The sequence below is a fragment of the Mesoplodon bidens genome (genome assembly GCF_964165515.1).
Source record: "Mesoplodon bidens genome assembly, chromosome: 3".
NCBI classification, from domain to species: domain Eukaryota; kingdom Metazoa; phylum Chordata; class Mammalia; order Artiodactyla; family Ziphiidae; genus Mesoplodon; species Mesoplodon bidens.
The window spans coordinates 114764909-114789171 of NC_138178.1; the positions used below are offsets into that span (position 1 = coordinate 114764909).

Below are 24263 nucleotides of genomic sequence, written 5' to 3' on the forward strand. Positions count from 1 at the left end.
ATCTGGCCCACCACTTGCTTTTGCAAATAAAGTTTTACTGTAATACAGCCGCACATTAATTTATGTACATCTCTGGCTACTTTTGTGCTACAATGTCAGAGTTGAATAGTTATGTCACAGGTAGATGGCTGCCAAAGCCTTAAATATTTCCTATCTTGTAGAAAGTTTGCTAAGCCCTGTCCTAGAGGACTGTGGGGACTGGACAGTGAAAAGTGCATGGGATCAGGCAAAAGAAGAAATACCACAAGAAGCCAAGGCAGGAAAATATTTAAGATTAAATGTCTATTAGCTGTAGAAATGCTACACCACCCCATTATCCAATTTTTAGTTTTTCACTCTTCTGATCATTAGATCATTTTTAATGATCTGATTACAGAAGCAGTTATATACATGAAAATGGCTAGCTGCTTAAGTAAATGCAGGATTGGGGTATCTGAGAGAACGGTTCCAAATGAGGTGAGTCCTAGACAGTGGAATACTAGACAGCACACAGATGAATATAGTATCACAATGTATTCCACTAAGTGAAAAAAACTGCTTAAAATATGATTTGTATACCACGATCCCATTTTTGCTGAAGAAAATAATCTGAAAAATTATACATCAAATTTATTTCTTATATATTTATTGTTTTCTATTTTTTGGGCAATGACCATTAATTAATTTTATATCTAGAAGAAGTAAATTTTTCATTTTACTGGGGAAAAAAATAATACACCTCTAATATTGACCAAATCAAAGGCTTAAATCACAACCTTAAATTTTACACAGAGATTTGTCCATCAATGCTCTGAATGTATTTCCTCAAATTTCTTTGATAGTAAGAGTTACTGGTTCCCAAGATAAAACTTTAACTGAGAAAAAGAATGAATGGAAAGATTATAAAGTGTTGCTCAGTCATTTATATACCATTAAATTACTTATACACCGATGTTCCTGCATATGTTTTCTACAGGTTTGCTTTGATATCTTTACTTAATACTACAAGTTCTCTTCAACGGTGAGTATAAAGGCTAATGTGGAATTTGTAGCTTAAGTACAATCTTCCTCTTGTTAGTGAAATTAACCTAAGCATTCTGCCCATTTTTCTGAAATCAAACAACTTACCCACGTGTGTAACTCACCATACCTCCTTTCCTCTCAAGAAAAGGTCTAAAATTTTAAAATATTCTGACACTGGAAAAAAATAGCAAACAAATAAGAGACTGAATGATATTGCAAGAACTGCTACCTTCAAAGCTTGGCATAGGTATTAAATTTCTGCTTCTCACACGTTTCTGCATATGCTCAAATATTAATAAGGACCCTGTAGCCAAATATACATGGTAACTAAATCCAAAGTTCGGAAGACTGCAGCTTTTACAATACAAATGCACCCTTCAGTACATGAATAAAGAACATTAGGACAGAGATCCTGAGAACTACAAATAAAAAAGGAAAAGAATCATGTGTTTACAATGAATATTGCTCCAAAAAATGCAATGTAGACTATTATCTGACATGAATAAACGTACATATACATTCTCTATTTTCCCTTTTGTCCACCCTTTTACGGTGTTCACAAAGATAAATCTGCATATTTCTCGTCTTCTTGGAGGCACCCTAGTGTACCAGAAAGATGGAACGTTGACAGCCTGGTATCATTTACTCTGTGATCTCGGGCAAGTACTTAGAAAAACAAAATTCATCTGAGTCTAAACCTCATTTGAAAAATGGAGAGAATAACAACAATAATAACAAAACCAATTGCCTTATTTATTTATTATTATTATTTTTAAAATAAATTTATTTGTTTTTGGCTGCGTTGGATCTTCGTTGCTGAGCGTGGGCTTTTCTCTAGTTGAGGCAAGCGGGGGCTACTCTTCGTTGCGGTTGGCGTGCTTCTCATTGCGGTGGCTTCTATCATTGCAGAGCATGGGCTCTAGGCCCACGGGCTTCAGTAGTTGTAGCATGAGGGCTCAGTAGTTGTGGCTCACAGGCTCTAGAGCATAGGCTCAGTAGTTGTGGCGCACAGGCTTAGTTGCTCCGCGGCATGTGGGATCTTTCCAGACCAGTGTCCCCTGCATTGGCAGGCGGATTCTTAACCACTGCGCCACCAGGGAAGTCCTTGCCTTATTTAACATAAAAAGCATTTCTCATAGTTATTAGATACAAAGGATAAAACTTTTATATTAATGGGCTTGGTATGCAGCAGGATGTGTTAATTCCTTTCCCTTCTGGCACTCTCTTGCAATTACAAATCAAGTGCTGTTAAGAAATATAATTCATCTGAACTCAGTAAGAGATACCCAACTGACTGAAATGTCTCCTTCACTGTCTTAAGTTTTCTCAATCATGTTTTTGGTCTACTTGTTCCATTATGCCATCCTCTCTCCTTGAATAAAAATGTAAAAGCAAAACAGAAGTCAAATAATGCTGACTGCTTTCTTGATCATGGCAATGTGACATTCTCAGCCATTACCATATGTCCTTGTGTGTTAACCTTGTTGCTCTGTAAAATTTCAATTACTGCAGATATGTACGGGAATAAATGCTGCTTTTTGTATATAAGACAGTCTGGCTGGGAGGTTAAAAGGCAATGTCCTGGGAGTTCCCTGGTGGCCTAGTGGTTAGGATTCTGGGCTTTCACTGCCATGGCCCAGGCTCAATCCCTGGTCGGGGAACTGAGATCCTGCAAGCTGTGTGCCCCCCTTCTCCCCAAAAAGGCAATGTTCTATTTTAACTGAGTCTGAGAAAGGCAACATAGGCAACATATAAGATAAACTGCATGTTTTAAGACTGACTTTCAGACTGAATAATTCAACAGTTGATCAGAAATGACCCCTTTTTACGTTTGTCTTAGAAGAAAAACAAATATGTTACTTGTTATTAAAGAGTGAAGAATATTAAGTAATCAGATAACTTACTATTAAAATGTAATTATATTTTAGAATTCTCTTTTGAATATTTAAATGCTTTTTTTTTCTTTTTGGCCACATGGCTTGTGGCTTATGGCTTATGGGATCCTAGTTCGCTGACCAGGTATCGAACCTGTGCCCCCTGCAGTGGAAGCACAGAGTCCTAACCACTGGACCACTAGGGAATTCCCTTAAATGCTATTAAGTAAAACTTTCTAAGAAATTTGGTTATTGGCACATGAAATTATTACAAATTTACCAACGGTTACAGATATGAACATATTCATGTAAAGAAGCCAGGGAATTGATCAGCTCAGAGTATATGAAAAAGAAATGAAAGCAAAGAGGGATAACTTCCCAAACAAATGAACCTAGTTAATTATTTATTTATTTTTGGCTGCGTTGGGTCTTCGTTGCTGCACAAAGGCTTTCTCTAGTTGCAGTGAGCGGGGGCTACTCTTTGTTGCAGTGCACGGGCTTCTCACTGTGGTGGCTTCTCTTGTTGCGCAGCACGGGCTCTAGGCACGCAGGCTTCAGTAGTTGTGGCACGAGGGCTCAGTAGTTGTGGCTCGCGGGCTCTAGAGCACAGGCTCAGTAGTTGTGGCACATGGGCTTAGTTGCTCCGTGGCATGTGGGATCTTCCCGGACCAGGGCTCGAATCCGTGTCCCCTGCATTGGCAGGCGGATCCTTAATCACTGCGCCACCAGGGAAGTCCCCAAATGAACCTCGTTAAAATCCTCAGGATTTTAGATGAGAAAATAGAGGGAAGGTTCTGTCTCCTGACTCCCCAAAAGCCCTACAGAGGATACCTGACTTCCTTCTGCATCCTAAAAAGGAACAGCTACTCCTTCAAAACTGAGGCTCCTATGTTTTCCATACCTAGGAAACAGCATTTATTTTAGTTTTAAAAAATTTTCAGGGTTGTGGGTGTATTCCAAACTTTCTTTTCTCTTTTAAATGAGAATCTCTGCCATAGAATGTTACTGTTACTGATGGGAGGTATCTTACTCCTCAAGGGTTTGGGCAGAAAAAGATGCAAATCACTGCTATAGAGACTCAGGTACAATAAAACATTGGTTCCTATGGTCTATTTATCACATGTAGAAGTCCAATTCTGATTTGTAAAAAATTCCAGAAATTCAGAATATTTGAAAAAAAAAGTATCATTTTATTTGTACACTTAAGTTGTACATAGAAACTTATAATACAGTTCTGTAAAACTGAAAGAATTGCCAGGGAAAAGGGAGGGTGTTACCTTTTATTAACTGATCATTAAGGAAGTTAGAGAAATAAAACAAAAACACAATAAAATGTTTAAAAAATTAAAGAACATTTTCCAGGTACAAATTTTATAAATACAAAACAAATTCACAAATTACTCTGAATGCTAAATAAATATCTAGTTAATAAACTCAGAGTCAATACCTCCAGCCAGCACTGGTACAGCACTTCAAGGAATAAAGCTGGATTCATTCATGTATAGTGTTGAAAGAATCTGCTCATTAAACAATTCTTAGATGTGTACACTTTTTTCTAAACTGTGCTGTCATGGAAGATTTACCTGTGTAGATAAATCTCCCTTAATACCACACTTATAAAAAAAAGTCAATGACAAAATAAATCATGGGTGAAAAAGTATTTTTTGAGATACTGGGACACATGAATGATCTCAAAATGCACAAAAAACTCTGTAAACCAGTACTGTAGCCAATACATCCATCAAATTTATTAGATATTGAACAAAACTGTAGCAAAGGAAATCTTTCCTACATTCTCCTGAGTGCTTAATATTAAAGTTGAGAATATAGTGCAGGCCACACTTCAATGTGGTCAATCAGTTGTTATTGCTTTATACATATATGTCTGCTTTAGAAAATGATTTAATGTTCCATTTTCATGAACAATTTGTTTTCTTCAAATATATCCTTTAGAAAGACAGAATCAGATTCGTGACTTTTTTGCAGCTGGTGGTGTGCTAGCTTGATCCACACTCCCAGGTGTGACGTTGAGTCCAAGTTTTTGAGCCTGAATATGAAAAAATGCTTGCAGCCTAGTTCCAGCTTTTGCTTCACTTGTGTTACGAGGGTTGTACTCAAAGCAGTTCGAAAACATTAACTCAATATCATCGATAAACTCAGCTAGAATGAAAAAACCAAATGAGATTAGAATGAAAGAAAGTAAATTATAAATACAATCTTCGTATCATATCTGGAAATGTCATTAAGAAAACAGAAGTCCACATTTTTCTTCAGAAATTGAAGACTCTGAAACAAGGTGGTAAACTGAAGCTTAAAATTGTTTATAAATACTTTATAAAACTGTTTTATTGAAATTATACAATTATTTAATTAGATGTATTTTATATAACTAAAAAGAACATCTATTAAGATGAGATTCTATAAAATATCTTTAACTCATTCAATCCCCATCCATCTTTCATTTCCATATATGCATACATAAGCATTTTAGGGATTTCTTGGGATGCCATCTACACAATTACGTTAATATACATCATTTAAATAAAAAGAAAAACAGCCTTTACCTCCTTAAAGGAAAATAATTATCAGAGAAAAACATAAATTACTCACATGCTAGTTTATATTCACATTTGTTCACTTTTTCACGAATTATATTTAAGGCAATGGGCTTTTTGATGATGTCATAATAGTCTGGGACCTGTAAAATAATTCAAATATTATCTCTCCTATAGAAATTTTATTGAAGATAAGTAGTCAAATACATGCAAGTTTTGCCCTTAAAAGCAACTGAATATTAACTTCTGAATACTATTATTCCATTAAAATTACATAATACATTTCAGTCATTGTAATATTGTAAAAGCTTATTTGATACTATAAAAAATGTTAACAATGTATTGTGAAAAAACAGATTATGGGTTTGCTTGTGTGTTCTCTTCCTTTCTCTGTCTCTCTCTCTATATATAGATACATAAATGTATTTATAAAGAAATTTCTGTAATGACCATGACTGCATTTGTAATAAAGAATAAAATACATGTAACAAAAATTAATTCAGCACAAAACTACTCAGGAAAAATAAGTTACAGTCCAACTGAGAGTTAATTTTTTTGTTGTTGTTAAATATTTATTTATTTATTTATTTATTTTGGGCAGCGTCGAGTCTTAGTTGCGGCATGTGGCATCTTTCGTTGCAGTGCGTGGGGTTCTCTCTAGTTGCCCCACGTGGGCTTAGTTGCCCCGTGGCATGTGGGATCTTAGTTCCCCGTCCAGGGATGGAACCTGTGTCCCCTGTGTTGGAAGGTGGATTCTTAACCACTGGACCACCAGGGAAGTCCCAGAGAGTTAATTTTCATAAGACGCTATTCAATGTTAATTAATCTTTCACATTCTGGTTCTAGAATTCTCAAAGTAGAATTTTGATGATGTCACTTTTTCATTCAGAAACCTTCACCTGATACTGACAAGTGAGGCCCTTTACAATCTAGTTGTGTCTGAGCCCCTCTAACACACCCTCTGCTCCATTCAAACCATCCACCATTCCCATATTCTCATTTCAAGGTCTTAACTTGTTGTCCCCTCTTCCTAAAATGTCCTCATTCCATTTCTCACTGTTGAAATTCCATCTTTCTTCAGTGACCAAATCAAATAGTTCTTCCATAAAAAAACTTTCTAATTCCTGCTATTCCTTCCCCCTGAAATGCTCAAATCAATTCCTTCTCTTCTCTACTCCTGAAAGACCATTAAACTTCTAGTATAACTAACACTGTCCTACCTCTGCTATGGCACATCATATTCTGCCATACCTATATATAAATAACAGCTCAAATCCCTTAGTTAGGTTAGGCTATCTCTGTTATCCAAGAGTACCCATCTTTTACATCAGTGTTTCTCAAAATGCTGTCCCTGGACCAGCACCATCAGCATCATTTGGGGACTTGTCAGTAATGCAAATGGCTGGACATCATCCCAGACCTAGTGAAATAGACTGGGGTGCGGCCCAGTCAGCTGTGTTTTAACAAGCCCTCCTTTGATTGTGGTGTACGCTAAAGTTTAAGAAACACTGTTTTACATAATAGAAATGCCAGTAATGGTACTCAGTTCAATCAACTCTATTCATATTCATTACACAGAATAAAAAGTGAGGTTATTTCAACACACTGTCATCATTTATAAGAATCAGTCACAGGGGCGTCCCTGGTGGTGCAGTGGTTAAGAATCCACCTGCCAATGCAGGGGACATGGGTTCAAGCCCTGGTCTGGGAAGATCCCACATGCCATGGAGCAACTAAGCCTGTGTGCCACAACTACTGAGCCTGCGCTCTAGGGCTCGCGAGCCACAACCACTGAGCCCGTGTGCCACAACTACTGAAGCCAGCGTGCCTAGAGCCCATGCTCCGCAATGAGAGAAGTCACCGCAATGAGAAGCCCGTGCACCACAACAAAGAGTGGCCCCCGCTCGATGTAACTAGAGAGAGCCCACGTGCAGCAACGAAGACCCAACGCAGCCAAAGATAAATAAATAAATTAAAAAAAAAAAGAATCAGTCACAGGACTAGAAGGGACTGAGGAGATTATGCTAGCTCCATTTTTTTCAATATAGGAACAAATGTTCCAAGATTTGTTTTGTGTTTTAAGTAGACAGTGACTAAACAAGTATTTTGACTACCTTAAAGTTGCCATGCAGACTAAGTCAGACAATACACATGAATACATTTTATAAAGTCTAGTAGTATTACCTGGATTTTAGAAACGAGTTTCAAAAAAGGCCAGCTGTCATCATGCCGTACCAATTCCACAACAAGTTGTTCAAAAGCGGACAATTCATGAACTCCTCCCTGTCGACCTGAACTCCTTCGATTAAGTGTCACTGGAGATGATTCTGAATAAATAATTATGTTAACTTTAGGTGATGACAAAACAAAATATTTGGTCACCATAAGCTAATCAGGACATATAAATACAAACTAAATTCAAACAGAAAATCGACACTCTACACACTGAGATGTTAAACTGACTTACATTCTGAGAGATAGGTAAATCTGGACCAAGTATTCGTTATTTCCTTTCGACCTTAAAAATTTCCAATTGAAATAAACACTCATTGGGAACAGATTGTAAAAAGAGTGTAATACAAAAGGAAATCCTAGAACACAAAGTTTGTGGGTTGTTACTCCATTTTATTAAAAATATGTTTTTAACTACAGTAAAATGAAATCCTCTGGTATTTCCTGAAATATAACCTTATGAAAATAACCTCTTTAGATTTAGAAACTTGGCCTCTTTATAAATTACCTTGCATAATAGAAAATATTTCTCGATGAAATAAAAGATTATTCTTATAAATCTAATTTTATATGGAGAATTTTCTTAAAGCAAAATGCTTTCTCATAAAATGTAACGTATATAATGAGATCTAAGGTGAATGAATTAGTAGAAAAGAGTAGTATAGTTCATATATAGATCTAGGTGTTTAAATTCTCTGCTTAAATGTTAATCCACACATTTCCCCCTTTATTTGTCCTTAGAACCAGGTTAGTAAGTTCACAAATCAATTAAAAACGACGACATTTTTTTCAGCAGTTTTTTTTTTCTTTCTTAAAACAAAAATGCTTCACGTGTACTATTTTCCAAAAAGCTTGGGGTTCAGGATTGGAGAAGAGCAAAACACATAAGGGGATAGGAAAAGCTAAATTAGATCTCAGTGCAAAGCTACCTGATACTACCCCCACCCCGCTGCCAAACCTGACGACCTGGCAACCGCATCATGTTCCATTCTTCCACCAGTGAATTCCTTAATCCTGTCATGGATTTGAATAATGCAATACAAACTATCTAAAATTCTTCAAAGAACAGTAGTAGCATTTTTTATGTTTAACTTCATTTTTTGAAATATCAAAGTTTTACTACTACTGACATTAAAGAAAAAAGAGGATAGGATTAGAGATAAATGGGTAAAGAGATTATTACATGGATAAATATTACCAACAACTTATATAATATAAATATATATAATATATAAACAATTTATATAATATATATATAAATATTAAAACAATTATCAGAATCAAAAAGACAGCTGGTGATCACTCCCTAACAATATTACTGTTCCCAACTCTCCCTGCCCCGAAATTCAGTATGTCAGCTGGGAACCTTATCAAATTACCTAACGTAGCTTGTCTACGTGATGATGAGTACATGTGTTTTGAAGCAAGCAAAGGTGGAAGAGAATGAAACGTATTATAATGTGGTATACTGAGGCTGTTCAAGTATTGGCCAAATCTCTCCATTAAACACAGAACACTGTTTGCAAATTTCTTACAACTACCCTACTACACTAGTAGAAATACTCGTACTGTAGTTTACCTTTATTCCAAATACCTGCCCCTTCCTTGAACATTATGCTTCAGGTCAGGTTGCTCCCTAATAACCCTGTATAGTGGACAGCCTTTCAAAAATGATACAAAGTATCTCAACATTCAATCTTTCCAAATTACTCAATTTTCTTAGGTAAGAATAGCTTAAATTAGACTTCTTCATACCTGTAGATTGTCTTTTCCTGCCTCTTCTCTTGGATTCACTATCTTGGAGACAAAGTTTTGAAGCAACATTTAGAGATCTTGACTGCTCACTTGACTTTGTGGCAATGACTCTGAAGTTAGGGAAGCTGGGACTATTTTCTGGTGTATTATTAGCACTTTTCCTGCCTCTGCGTTTTCTACGAGGACTAAGTAGTTCCACGAATACATCTCCTTGCAGTGGGCCATGACTCTGGCGAGTAGAACGACTGGCAATTCTTAAAGATTTAGTTTCTGTAGGAGGAGCAGATTTTATCTTTCTTAGGCTTCTACCAGTAGCTTTAGAAGAAACAGTTGTTTTTGGTGTATTCTGCTGACTCCTTGAAGTATATCTTCCAGGATCTTGTCGTTGGCCACGACTTGAGAAAGAAGAGCTAAGTCTCCCTCTTGTTTTAATTGGTAATCTAACTTGTGGTCTTCCTCGTTTTGGTGGGCTATAAATAATGTTAGAAAACAATTATTGTACAGAGCAATGATGAACATATGATTACTTCTATCCCCCTTGTTCTACTATCCAGCCAATGAGTTCTACATACATAACTTTTGTGTTACTGAGACTTATCCTGTACTTAGTTCTTTAAACTTAGAATCAACAAACTCTTCATGGAAATCTAAAATGTGCTTTCATATATTTCCTTGTAATGCAAAGACAATGTTTAAAAATTTCTTGGTAACTCCAGGATATCATGAAAATCAAATCCTAGGTTGTGATAAACTGTAATAAAATCCTCAGGAGAACCGAATAAATGGACTTAATCACGTTGAAAAACTTAAAATGCAAATCTTTTGTCTCCTTATGCTACAGGAGACTGTCACTTTTCATTACTATTGATACTGAGGTAACCTACAGTTTTGGCCAATGGATCCCACAAAAGTAGGCCTTAAACCTACTGTTCCTCAACACTAAGCCAGGAATCTCTTTGCCATCTTTTGATTCTTACTGTAAGATACAAAACTAGATTCAACCCTTTAATTGCCTTTAAGTTGTAGACAAGGATGATACAACCCCATTAAGCCTCCTTATATCCATCTCCCCCCATACCTGAACTTCCAGTTTACTTAAAATATTTCCAAAAATTCTCCAAGTTCTTTATCATCTTTATGCTTAACACAATACTGCCACAAGCTACAGGGAAAATGGCTCTTGCTAGTTGGAGCTATTGAACAACTTGTTTAAAGTAGAGGGGGTGGCTCTCTCTACTCATCCTCCTCAGTCTTTGGCCTTTTGTACTGTGTTGGTTCTAGGTTGCCCTTGCTTCCCATTCATTTTCTTGATTCCACAAGAATGGAGTTCAAATGTTAAAAACAAGGGGAGGTCTTAGGGACAAATACAGGGAGACTGCCCCAATGCTACCACAGCAGGAATAACCAAAGCCATTCATTAGGCCTGGCTGACACAGCTTGCTAAGCTGCAGAATACTTGGCTAGGTGCTGATGCAGTAGGAGTATACAAATACAATGTGCTTCCTGGCATCTCTCTCTCTCTCTCTGTAGACTGCCAAGATCACCAATATTTGGGTATAACTCCTTGAGAAAAGCAAAAGAGGCATCGGGAGCTGCATTCATCTCTATCTCATGAATATCCTCTGGACTGCTTATTTGCTGCTTTCAGCAAAAAATTAAGTAATATCAACCTCAGTGTGGCTCTGAATTGACATCCTAACCAAACTTAAACTTACACTTGATTTTATGATCTGGCTAAGTTCACAAAGCGACTATACTCCCTTGGGAATAATTTCATATGTTTATAAAACATAAAAAGCAAGGGGAACTTTATGACACTATATTGCACACTAGTTTTTTGTTTTTAAATTATGGGCCCCAACCATTCCATTTGCATTTGAAAAGTCAAAAGACTGACTAGTTAAAGACTCGAACTCTCATTTTATTGCATGGTAAGACTTACCTGACGTCTTCCTCTTCTTGAGAATCATCTTCATCTTGTTCTACCTCATACTCTTCCTCCTCACTTGGACCCTCTTCATCATCATCATCAACTTCATCATCCTCACCTTCCATACTACCTTCCATCTCGTAATCACTTTCCAAGGATGGTCTCTGTCTAGAGGAGAGTCTTCTAGAACGTTGCTTTGGCCGACACTCTGGACAAAACCAATCTCCTTCAGGCACAGTCTAATAAATCACATAAATGATCATTAATCATCTGTCACTCAAAATCTCAGTGTCTCAATTCTAATCTGAGCAGAAGAAGAAAAAAATACCTTGAGCTTTGGTCGAACACAGTACGTATGATGACCCCGATCACAGCCATCACAAAGTACCATGTTTTCAGCATCACCCTTCTTTCGGCATATCTTGCAACGGGCATTCAGTATAGACTTAGACCATATTACACTACGATCCAAGGTGGAGAGATGAAGAAAGACTTGGGATAGACTCGCAGAAGAAAGGAGAGACTCTCTCCAACGGTCCAGGACTGTTTTATAAGAACGCCCACTGTCACTGGCATCTTAAACGAAAAGGGAAAGTGATTAAACTTCCTAAGCAAAGCCTAGATATCTCCTAGAACTATTTTCTTGGTAGTGTAAATAGGTTGGAATTCACAGTTCTTCTCTGCTAATACTTCACAAAAAGACCACATTGATATTAAAAACAAAAACCTCATGCTAAAGAAAATTTGCTGAGCCACATCTTATTTATGACATAAGGAATTACTTAAATCCGTAAACTAAATGCTGGGGGATTTCAAAAGTTAAAAGAGAAAAATAACTTAGGCAATGTGTTCTCAATCTAGTAATCCAGTTCTTTGTATCAAATCCTGACGTAATTTAGAAAGCTCGCTATATATGATTACAAGTCAGCTACTATTCATTTCAATCAAGAATGTTACTGCCTCATTTCAGATAAAAGATGGACTGCTCTCTAAGTATAAATCATATTTAAAGTTTCTTTTGGGGATAATGAAAATGTTCTGAAATTAGACAGTGGTGGATGGCTGTACAACTGTGAATATACTAAAAACCACTGAACTGTATAATTTATTTTTATTTTTTTATTATTAGTTTCTGCTTTATAACAAAGTGAATCAGTCATACATATACATCTGTTCCCACATCCCTTCCCTCTTGCGTCTCCCTCCCTCCCACCCTCCCTATCCCACCCCTCCAGGCAGTCACCAAGCACCGAGCTGATCTCCCTGTGCTATGCGGCCACTTCCCACTATCTATCTACCTTACGTTTGGTACTGTATATATGTCCATGCCTCTCTCTCGCTTTGTCACAGCTTACCCTTCCCCCTCCCCATATCCTCAAGTCCATTCTCAAGTAGGTCTGTGTCTTTATTCCTGTTTTACCCCTAGGTTCTTCATGACATTTGAACTGTATAATTTAAAAGGGTGAATTTTATATATGCGAAATATATCTCAATATAACTTATTAAAAATATCAATTATGTTTAAATGCCAACTATATTGTCTTCTATACCTAAGAAAATATTATTATTATTATTATTATTATTTTGCGGTACACGGGCCTCTCACTGTTGTGGCCTCTCCTGTTGCGGAGCACGGGCTCCGGATGCGCAGGCTCAGTGGCCATGGCTCACAGGCCCAGCAGCTCCGCGGCATGTGGGATCTTCCCGGACCGGGGCATGAGCCTGTGTCCCCTGCATCAGCAGGCGGACTCTCAACCACTGCGCCACCAGGGAAGCCCAGAAAATATTATTTTTAAAATAAGGTAAATTAAAAAAATGTTAATACCCCCTTAAAAAGAACTTTCAGCACCAATTTTTATACAGAAACATTTGAACCTATTAAGAGTCATTTAGGAGATGTTCAAGATGGCGGAAGAGCAAGACGTGGAGATCACCTTCCTCCCCACAAATACATCAGAAATACATCTACATGTGGAACAACTCCTACAGAACACCTACTGAACGCTGGCAGAAGACCTCAGACCTCCCAAAAGGCAAGAAACTCCCCACATACCTGGGTAGGGCAAAAGAAAAAAGAAAAAACAGAAACAAAAGAATAGGGATGGGACCTGCACCAGTGGGAGGGAGCTGTGAAGGAGGAAAGGTTTCCACACACTAGGAAGCCCCTAAGCGGGCAGAGACCGCGGGTGGCAGAAGGGGGAGCTTTGGAGCCTCGGAGGAGAGTGCAGCCACAGGGGTGCGGAGGGCAAAGCGGAGAGATTCCCGCACAAAGGATCGGTGCCGACCAGCACTCACCAGCCAGAGAGGCTTGTCTGCTCACCCGCCAGGGCGGGCGGGGGCTGAGAGCTGAGGCTTGGGCTTCGATCGGATCCCAGGGAGAGGACTGGGGTTGGCTGCGTGAACACAGCCTGAAGGGGGCTAGTGAGCCACAGCTAGCCGGGATGGAGTCTGGGAAAAAGTCTGGAGCTGCCAGAGAGACAAGAGACCATTGTTTTGGAGTGCTGAGGAGAGGGGAATCAGAGCACCGGCTAAACGAGCTCCAGAGACAGGCGCAAGCCGCGGCTATCAGCACGGACCCGAGAGACGGGCATGAGACACTAAGGCAGCTGCTGTAGCCACCAAGAAGCCTGTGTGCGAGCACAGGTCACTATCCACACCTCCCCTCCCGGGAGCCCATGCAGCCCACCAGTGCCAGGGTCCCGTGACCCACGGACAACTTCCCCGGGAAAACGCAGGGCGCACCTCAGGCTGTTGCAACGTCATGCCGGCCTCTGCCGCCACAGGCTCGCCCCGCATTCTGTACCCCTCCCTCCCCCTGGCCTGAGTGAGCCAGAGCCCCCGAATCAGCTGCTACTTTAACCCCGTCCTGTCTGAGTGAAGAACAGATGTCCTCAGGCGACCTACACGCAGAGGCGGGGCCCAATCCAAAGCTGAATCCCGGGAGCTGTGCGAACAAAGAAGAGAAAGGGAAATCTCTCCCAGTAGCCTCGGGAGCAGCGGATTAAATCTCCACAGTCAACTTGATGTACCCTGCATCTGTGGGATACCTGAATAGACAACGAATCATCCCAAATTGAGGAGGTGGACTTTAGGAGCTACGATATATATATATTTTTCCTTTTGCTCTTTTTGTGAGTGTGTATGTGTATGCTTCTATGCTTCGTTGTGTGATTTTGTCTGTACAGCTTTGCTTTTACCATTTGTCCTAGGGCTCTGTCTGTCCGTGTTTTTTTTTTTTCTTAGTATAGTTTTTAGCACTGTTATCTTGGTGGATTTGTTTTTTGGTTTGGTTGCTCTCTCTTTTCTTAATTACTTTTTTTTCATTTTTAATAATTATTTTTCATTTTAATAACTTTATCTTATTTTATTTTTACTTTTTTCTTCCTTCCTTCCTTCCTTCCTCTCTCTCTCTCTCTCTCTCTCTCTCTCTCTCTCTCTCTCTCTCTCTCTTTCTTTCTTTCTCTCTTTTCTTCTGAGTCTTGTGGCTGACAGGCTCTTGGTGCCCCGGCCAGGAGTCAGGCCTGTGTCTCTGAGGTGGGAGAACCAACTTCAGGACATTGGTCCACAAGAGACCTCCCAGCTCCATGTAATATCAAACGGCGAAAATATCCCAGAGATCTCCATCTCAATGCTAAGATGCAGCTTCACTCAACAACCAGCAAGCTACAGTGCTGGACACCCTATGCCAAACAACTAGCAAGACAGGAACACAACCCCACCCATTAGCACAGAGGCTGCCTAAAATCATAATAAGGTCACAGACACCCCCAACACACCACTGGACGTGGTCCTGCCCACCAGAAAGACAAGATCCAGCCTCATTCACCAGAACACAGGCACTAGTCCCCTCCACCAGGAAGCCTACACAACCCACTGAACCAACCTTAGCCACTGGGGACACACCAACAACAGGAACTACGAACCTGCAGCCTGCGAAAAGGAGACCCCAAACACAGTAAGTTAAGCAAAATGAGAAGACAGAGAAACACATAGCAGATGAAGAAGCAAGGTAAAAACTCACCAGACCAAACAAATGAAGAGGAAATAGGCAGTCTACCTGAAAAAAAAATTCAGAGTAATGATAGTAAAGATGATCCAAAATCCTGGAAATAGAATGGAGAAAATACAACGTTTAACAAGGACCTAGAAGAATTAAAGAGCAAACAAACAATGATGAACAATGCAATAAATGAAATTTAAAATTCTGTAGAAGGAATCAATAGCAGAATAACTGAGGCAGAAGAATGGATAAGTGACCTGGAAGATAAAATAGTGGAAATAACTAGTGCAGAGCAGAATAAAGAAAAAAGAACGAAAAGAATTGAGGACAGTCTCAGAGACCTCTGGGACAACATTAAACACACCAACATTCGAATTATAGGGGTCCCAGAAGAAGAAGAGAAAAAAAAGGGACTGAGAAAAGATTTGAAGAGATTATAACTTGAAAACTTCCCTAATATGGGAAAGGAAAGAGTCAATCAAGTCCAGGAAGCACAGAGAGTCCCATATAGGATAAAACCAAGGAGAAACACACCAAAGATACATATTAATCAAACTATCAAAAATTAAATACAAAGAAAAAACATTAAAAGCAGCAAGGGAAAAACAACAAATAACATACAAGGGAATCCCCATAAGGTTAAGAGCTGATCTTTCAGCAGAAACTCTGCAAGCCAGAAGGGAGTGGCAGGGCATATTTAAAGTGATGAAAGGGAACAACCTACAACCAAGATTACTCTACCCAGTAAGGATCTCATTCAGATTCGACAGAGAAATTAAAACCTTTACAGACAAGCAAAAGCTAAGAGAATTCAGCACCACCAAACCAGCTTTACAACAAATGCTAAAGGAACTTCTCTAGGCAGGAAACACCGGGAAGGAAAAGACCTACAATAACAAACCCAAAGCAATTAATAAAATGGGAATAGGCACATACATATCGATAATTACCTTAAATGTAAATGGATTAAATGCTCCAACCAAAAGACACAGACTGGCTGAATGGATACAAAAACAAGACCCACATATATGTTGTCTACAAGAGACCCACTTCAGACCTAGGGACACATACAGACTGCAAGTGAGGGGATGGAAAAAGATATTCCATGCAAGTGGAAATCAAAAGAAAGCTGGAGTAGCAATTCTCGTATCAGACAAAACAAACTTTAAAATAAAGACTATTACAAGAGACAAAGAAGGACACTACATAATGATCAAGGGATCAATCCAAGAAGGAGATATAACAATTGTAAATATTTATGCACCCAACATAGGAGCACCTCAATACATAAGGCAAATGCTAACAGCCATAAAAAGGGGATATCGGGCTTCCCTGGTGGCGCAGTGGTTGAGAGTCCGCCTGCCGATGCAGGGGACACGGGTTCGTGCCCCTATCCCGGAAGATCCCACATGCCGCGGAGCGGCTGGGCCCGCGAGCCATGGCCGCGGAGCCTGTGTGTCCGGAGCCTGTGCTCCGCAACGGGAGAGGCCACAGCAGTGAGAGGCCCGCGTACAGCAAAAAAAAAAAAAAAAAAAAAAAAAAAAAAAAAGGGGATATCAACAGTAACACAATCATACTGGGGGACTTTAACACCCCACTTTGACCAATGGACAGATCATCCAAAATGAAAATAAATAAGGAAACACAAGCTTTAAATGACACATTAAACAAGATGGACTTAATTGATATTTATAGGACATTCCAGCCAAAAACAACAGAATACACTTTCTTCTCAAGTGCTCATGGAACATTCTCCAGGATAATTCACATCTTGGGTCACAAATCAAGCCTTGGTAAATTTAAGAAAATTGAAACTGTTATCAAGTATGTTTTCTGACCACAACTCTATAAGACTAGATATCAATTACAGGAAAATATCTGTAAAAAATACAAACACATGGAGGTGAAATAATACACTATTAAATAACCAAGATATCACTGAAGAAATCAAAGAGGAAATCAAAAAATACCTAGAAACAAATGACAATGAAAACCCGACGACCCAAAACCTATGGGATTCAGCAAAAGCAGTTCTAAGAGGGAAGTTTACAGCAATACAAGCCTACCTCAAGAAACAAGAAACATATCAAATAAACAACCTAACCTTGCACCTAAAGCAATTAGAGAAAGAAGAAGAAAAAAACCCCAAAGTTAGCAGAAGGAAAGAAATCATAAAGATAACAAATAAATGAAAAAGAAATGAAGGAAATGAGAGCGAAGATCAATAAAACTAAAAGCTGGGTCTTTGATAGGATAAACAAAATTGATAAAACACTAGCCAGACTCATCAAGAAAAAAAGGGAAAAGACTCAAATAAATAGAATTAGAAATGAAAAAGGAGAAGTAACAACTGATACTTTAGAAATACAAAGGATCATGAGGGATTACTACAAGCAACTATATGCCAATAAAATGGACAACCTGGAAGAAATGCACAAATTCTTAGAAAAACACAACCTTCTGAGACTGAACCAGGAAGAAATAAAAACATAAACAGACCAGGGCTTCCCTGGTGGCACAGTGGTTGAGAGTCCGCCTGCCAATGCAGGGGACGTGGGTTCATGCCCCGGTCCAGGAAGATCCCACATGCTGCGGAGTGGCTGGGCCCATGAGCCATGGCTGCTGAGCCTGTGCATCCGGAGCCTGTGCTCCACAGCGGGAGAGGCCACCACAGTGAGAGGCCCGCGTACTGCAAAAAAAAAAAAAAAAAAAAAAAAAAAATATATATATATATATATATATAAACAGACCAATCACAAGCACTGAAATTGAGACTGTGATTAAAAATCTTCCAACAAACAAAAGCCCAGGACCAGAAGGCTTCACAGGTGAATTCTATCAAACCTTTAGAGAAGAGCTAACACCCATCCTTCTCAAACTCTTCCAAAATATAGCAGAGGGAGGAACCTTCCCAAAGTCATTCTACAAGACCACCATCACCCTGATACCAAAATCAGACAAAGATGTCACCAAGAAAGAAAACTACAGGCCAATATCACTGATGAACACAGATGCAAAAATCCTCAACAAAATACTAGCAAACAGAATCCAACAGCACATTAAAAGGATCATACACCATGATCAAGTGGGGTTTATCCCAGGAATGCAAGGATTCTTCAATATATGCAAAACAATCAATGTGATACACCATATTAACAAACTGAAGGAGAAAAGCCATATGATCATCTCAATAGATGCAGAAAAAGCTTTCGACAAAATTCACCACCCATTTATGATAAAAACCCTCGAGAAAGTAGGCATAGAGGGAAGTTACCTCAACATAATAAAGGCCATATACGACAAACCCACAGCCAACATTGTTCTCAATGGTGAAAAACCAAAACCATTTCCACTAAGATCAGGAACAAGACACGGTTGCCCACTCTCACCACTATTATTCAACAGTTTTGGAAGTATTAGCCACAGCAGTCAGAGAAAAAAAATAAATAAAAGGAATCCAAATCGGAAAAGGAGAAGTAAAATGGTCACTGTTTGCAGGTGACATTATACTGTACATAGAGAATCCTAAAGATGCTACCAGAAAACTACTAGAGCTAATCAATGCAGTTGGTAAAGTAGAAGGATACAAAATTAATACACAGAAATCCCTTGCATTCCTATACACTAATGATGAAAAATCTGAAAGAGAAATTAAGGAAACTCTCCCATTTACCATTGTAACAAAAAGAATAAAAAACCTAGGAATAAACCTACCTAAGGAGGAGAAAGACTTGTACTCAGGAAACTATAAGACACTGATAAAAGAAATTAAAGATGATACAAACAGATGGAGAGATATACCATGTTCTTGGATTGGAAGAATCAACATTGTGAAAATGACTACACTACCCAAAGCAATCTACAGATTCATTGCAGTCCCTATCAAACTACCAGTGGCATTTGTCACAGAACTAGAACAAAAAATTTCACAATTTGTATGGAAACACAGAAGACCCCGAATAGCCAAAGCAATCTTGAGAAAGAAAAACGGAGCTGGAGGAATCAGGCTCTCGGACTTCAGACTATACTACAAAGCTACAGTAATCAAGACAGTATGGTACTGGCACAAAAACAGAAATATAGATCAATGGAACAGGATAGAAAGCCCAGAGATAAACCCACGCAGATATGGTCACCTTATTTTTGATTAAGGAAGCAAGAATATACAATGGAGAAAAGACAGCCTCTTCAATAAGTGGTGTTGGGAAAACTGGACAGGTACATGTAAAACAATGAAATTAGAACACTCCCTAACACCATACACAAAAGTAAACTCAAAATGGATTAAAGACCTAAATGTAAGGCCAGACACTATAAAACTCTTTGAGGAAAACATAGGCAGAACACTCTATGACATAAATCACAGCAAGATCCTTTCTGACCCACCTTCTAGAGAAATGGAAATAAAAACAAAAATAAACAAATGGGACCTAATGAAACTTAAAAGCTTTTGCACAGCAAAGGAAACCATAAACAAGATGAAAAGACAACCCTCAGAATGGGAGAAAATATTTTCAAATGAAGCAACTGACAAAGGATTAATCTCCAAAATATACAAGCAGCTCATGTAGCTCAATATCAGAAAAACAAACAACCAAATCCAAAAATGGGCAGAAGACCTAAATAGACATTTCTCCAAAGAAGATATACAGATTGCCATTGCATTGAAAGAATGCTCAACATTACTAATCATTAGAGAAATACAAATCAAAACTACAATGAGGTATCACCTCACACCAGTCAGAATGGCCATCATCAAAAAATCTACAAACAATAAATGCTGGAGAGGGTGTGGAGAAAAGGGAACCCTCTTGCACTGTTGGTGGGAACGTAAATTGATACAGCCACTATGGAGAACAGTATGGAGGTTCCTTAAAAAACTAAAAATAGAACTACCATATTACCCAGTAATCCTACTACTGGGCATATACCCTGAGAAAACCATAATTCAAAAAGAGTCAGGTACCACAATGCTCATTGCAGTTGTATTTACAATAGCCAGGACATGGAAGCAACCTAAGTGTCCACTGACAGATGAATGGATAAGGACGATGTGGCACATACAGGCAAGGAATAATTACTCAGCCATAAAAAGAAACGATATTGAGTTATTTGTAGTGAGGTGGATGGACCTAGAGTCTGTCATACAGAGTGAAGTAAGTCAAAAAGAGAAAAACAAACACCGTATGCTAACACATATATATGGAATCTAAAAAAGAAAAAAAGAAGGTTATGAATAACCTAGGGGCAAGACAGGAATAAAGACGCAGACATAGAGAATGGACTTGAGGACACGGGGTGGGGGAAGGGTAAGCTGGGACGAAGTGAGAGAGTGGCATGGACATATATACACTACCACAAGTAAAACAGATAGCTAGCGGGAAGCAGCCGCATAGCACAGGGAGATCAGCTGGGTGCTTTGTGACCACCTAGAGGGGTGGGATAGGGAGGGTGGAAGGGAGACAGAAGAGGGAGGAGATATGGGAATACATGTATATGTATAGCTGATTCACTTTGCTATAAAGCAGAAACTAACAAACCATTGTAAAGCAATTATACTCCAATAATGATGTTAACAAAAATAAAATAAAAACCACCACCAAAAAAAAAAAGTCATTTAGTTGGATGCCATTAATCTCGCCTGCCTATCATTGTACACTGGCTTGTGATATCCACCTTCGGTCGATCTTCAATACTGCAACTACCTTAGTTTTCCTAAGACATTACACTTAATTATAAAGGGCCTATCACATCTTGTCAAAATTCTGCAAGATACATGACTCCACACACAGTTTGGTCCTATCACACCATATTTTCTACTATTATCCTCAAATAAAACCTCATGTGCCATGTCATAATAATTAAGAGAATGTAGGCCATGGAGTCAGTCTGTCTTGAGGTTGAGTACTAGCTTCCCTAAGTGAGCCTGGGCAAGTTACTTAACCCCTCTGTGCCTCAGGTGCCTCAGCAGTAGTAGGTGGCTAGTTTATGCCTCTGAGGGCTGTTGGGAAGATTAAATGAGATAATACATATAAGACATGTAAACTGTCTGTCATGGAGTAAATGCTATTGTTGTTATCATTATTCCTCCATCATACTGTTCCTCCAATATGCAGTACTTTAGAAGACATGAAACAAGTCTATTCTATGGTCCCTGACTTTAAGAAAATTTTAATATAGCTGGGAGGGTGAAGATATACAGTGAGTTGAAGTCATAAAGCAACAGACCTGCTAAACACTAGCGGATCTCGAACTTCTGTCTAACTGTTGGGCAGGGAGGGAGAGACAGAACATGAGACCCAGGGCCCACTCAATGTGGTGAGTCCTCTCTTAAAAGTTAGGACCCCCAAAGGCTACACCTGAAAGCATCAGGGTGGACACACCTGCCACAAAGAAAGAGGTAGCAAGTAAATATGCTCATCTGGACCTTGGTGTTGGGTGGAAAGGGGAAATAAGTCTACTACTATGTAACTACACAAGCAAAGCCTTGAACAGGTTTAAAACCTGAAAAAACACAAACCAAGATTTTAAAGTGGTCCAGCATTCATAGTGACCTCAGGTAAATGGCAGAAACAGGGGCAAATCTTTGCAAATGGTCTCTGAAGAAATTCCCATAGATTAAGTTCTGAGGAATGAGAGTTAATAGTCAAAACCCACAAGGCACACGTGGAAACATTTTAAGCAAGAGCCTGCAGAATCTGACCCATAAAGACAAGAGACACAGAATTAGACACAATACAAAATAACTATGTTTGGGACGTCCCTGGTGGTCCAGTGGTAAACAATCCGCCTTCCAATGTAGGGGACTCGGGTATGATCCCTGGTCGCGGAACTAAGATCCCACATGCAACTAAGCCCATGCGCCTCAACAAGAGAGAATCCGCACGCACGCCACAACGAGAAGGAAGCCTGAGTGACACAATGAAAGATCCTACACGCCTCAACAAAGATCCTGCGTGCCACAGCTAAGACCTGACGCAGCCAAAACAAACAAACAAAAAACCCCCCAAAACTTGTAAAGAAAAACAACTATGTTTAATATATCTTAAGAAATAGGGAGGGTGGGAGGGAGGGAGATGCATGAGGGAAGGGATGTGGGAACGGATGTATATGTATGACTGATTCACTTTGTTATAAAGCAGAAACTAATAAAAAAAATTAAAAAAAAAAGAAATAAACATTTGAAAGTATGAGTAAATGACCAAGATGTGTGAAAAAGCATCTGGACCTCTAAAGATAATTGAGATTTATAACTCAACGAGAGAGAGAAAAAAAGTGGATGGGTCAAATGACTCTTTAGACAAAGCTAAAGAGAAGTATCAGCAAAAAGGGATATAAATGCAATAATACAGTCCACTTGATTTATTTCCACCTTCTCGTTTTGAGCTTTCTATTTATCTTGATTTTCTAATATAAGTCTTCATGAAAAGCTCTGGCCTGAGTGGGACCTCCAAGGAAGAAGGCAACAAGAATTGCTAGTTCAAAGATCTTGAAGAAATCTTTCTGTATAAATCAGAGAGCATTCTTATTGGTAATGGCAAGAAATAAGGTTGCAGAGGCCAATGTGGAACAATGGAAGAAAAATTATGAAGAACTTTTGGAACCTAGAAAGTCAGTTTGAATGGTTCTTAACTCAAAGGCTGGTGAAACACTATGGGTTTTGATCAAAGAGGTGCTTTAAGAAAATTAAACCAGTGGTAGTTCAAGGACCAATTTTTATCCCACCTACTCCTATCCATTTTAAATATTCTAAATATAAGATATAAATGGATGTTCATATTTTTCTATTTTCATATAAGTACTTAAATAAGGATAAAAAACAGTATATAAAATTGATTCCATTTTTCTGTTAATTGTTTTTTCATCTTAAACCTTGCTTCTCCAGATTATACAGCTCTCAAGGGAAGAAATGCCTTGTTTTATTTTCCATTATGCTAGCACAGATAAATTCCTCAAGATATTGCTAATTAAAAGTATTTTACTAGGGACTTCCCTGGTGACACAGTGGTTCAGAATCTGCCTGCCAATGCAGGGGACACTGGTTTGATCCCTGGTCTGGGAAGATCCCACATGCCGCGGAGCAACTAAGCCCTGTGCCACAACTACTGAGCCTGTGCTCTAGAGCCTGTGAGGCACAACTACTGAAGCCCGCGCACCTAGAGCCCGTGCTCCACAACAAGAGAAGCTACTGCGATGAGAAGCCTGCGCACTGCAACGAAGAGTAGCCCCCGCTCGCCGCAACTAGAGAAAGCCTGCATGTGGCAATGAAGACCCAATGCAGCCATAAATAAATAAATAAAATTTAAAAAGTATTTTACTAATATAAAATAATGGTAGATTCATATAATCAAATATCACACTGGGAGATTTTATACTGTTAACTGCCACTATACATTAATCCATGTCACCATGCCATGTAAGCTTCTCTAGGAGATAAAACAATAACATCTCCTACTCCTTAATTCTCCCTATGCTAGTAAAGGAAAAAAAAATGCTGTGAATAAATACTATATGTAGAATAAGTAAATATACATTCCATAGCTGTTAATTCTTTTAACTAATAACTATGTATACTAAGGATCAATTATGTCAATTTTTTATATACCAGCTTAAAAGAGTTTGATTAGCTGAGGTATGAAATGTAGAAAGAAAAATGTTAGGAAGATGATATTACCCCCAATGCCATTCTCTTCTAAAAAACCAAATCCAAGGTTTTTCCTTCAAAAGCTAAATACGTAAACCAGTATTCAGCAGTAAAGAAAGTAAAATCATAGTTCTTTAAAAATACAGAATTCTTTAAAAAGTTAAAAATTTACCATCTGTCACACTAGATTGATCTTCCTCTCTTTCTTGTCTTTTTTTTCCTATCTCCCTTTTGATCTTTATTAATTTCTGTGTTACCTAATTTCAAATTG

General features: G+C 38.7%; 1 protein-coding gene across 1 annotated transcript in view; it reads right to left on the reverse strand.

Annotated features, from left to right (window-relative positions):
* Positions 1 to 4043: 4043 nt before the first annotated feature.
* BAZ1A (bromodomain adjacent to zinc finger domain 1A) overlaps positions 4044 to 24263 on the reverse strand; it is a 98319-nt gene continuing 78099 nt past the window's right edge. The window contains exons 22-27 of the mRNA XM_081227221.1: positions 11677 to 11924; positions 11361 to 11587; positions 9419 to 9888; positions 7616 to 7758; positions 5487 to 5574; positions 4044 to 5036 (exon numbers count right to left, since the gene is read on the reverse strand). Of these exons, the coding sequence (XP_081083347.1) occupies positions 4840 to 5036; positions 5487 to 5574; positions 7616 to 7758; positions 9419 to 9888; positions 11361 to 11587; positions 11677 to 11924 (1373 nt within the window). The 3' untranslated portion in view covers positions 4044 to 4839. The remainder of the gene's footprint in view (positions 5037 to 5486; positions 5575 to 7615; positions 7759 to 9418; positions 9889 to 11360; positions 11588 to 11676; positions 11925 to 24263) is intronic.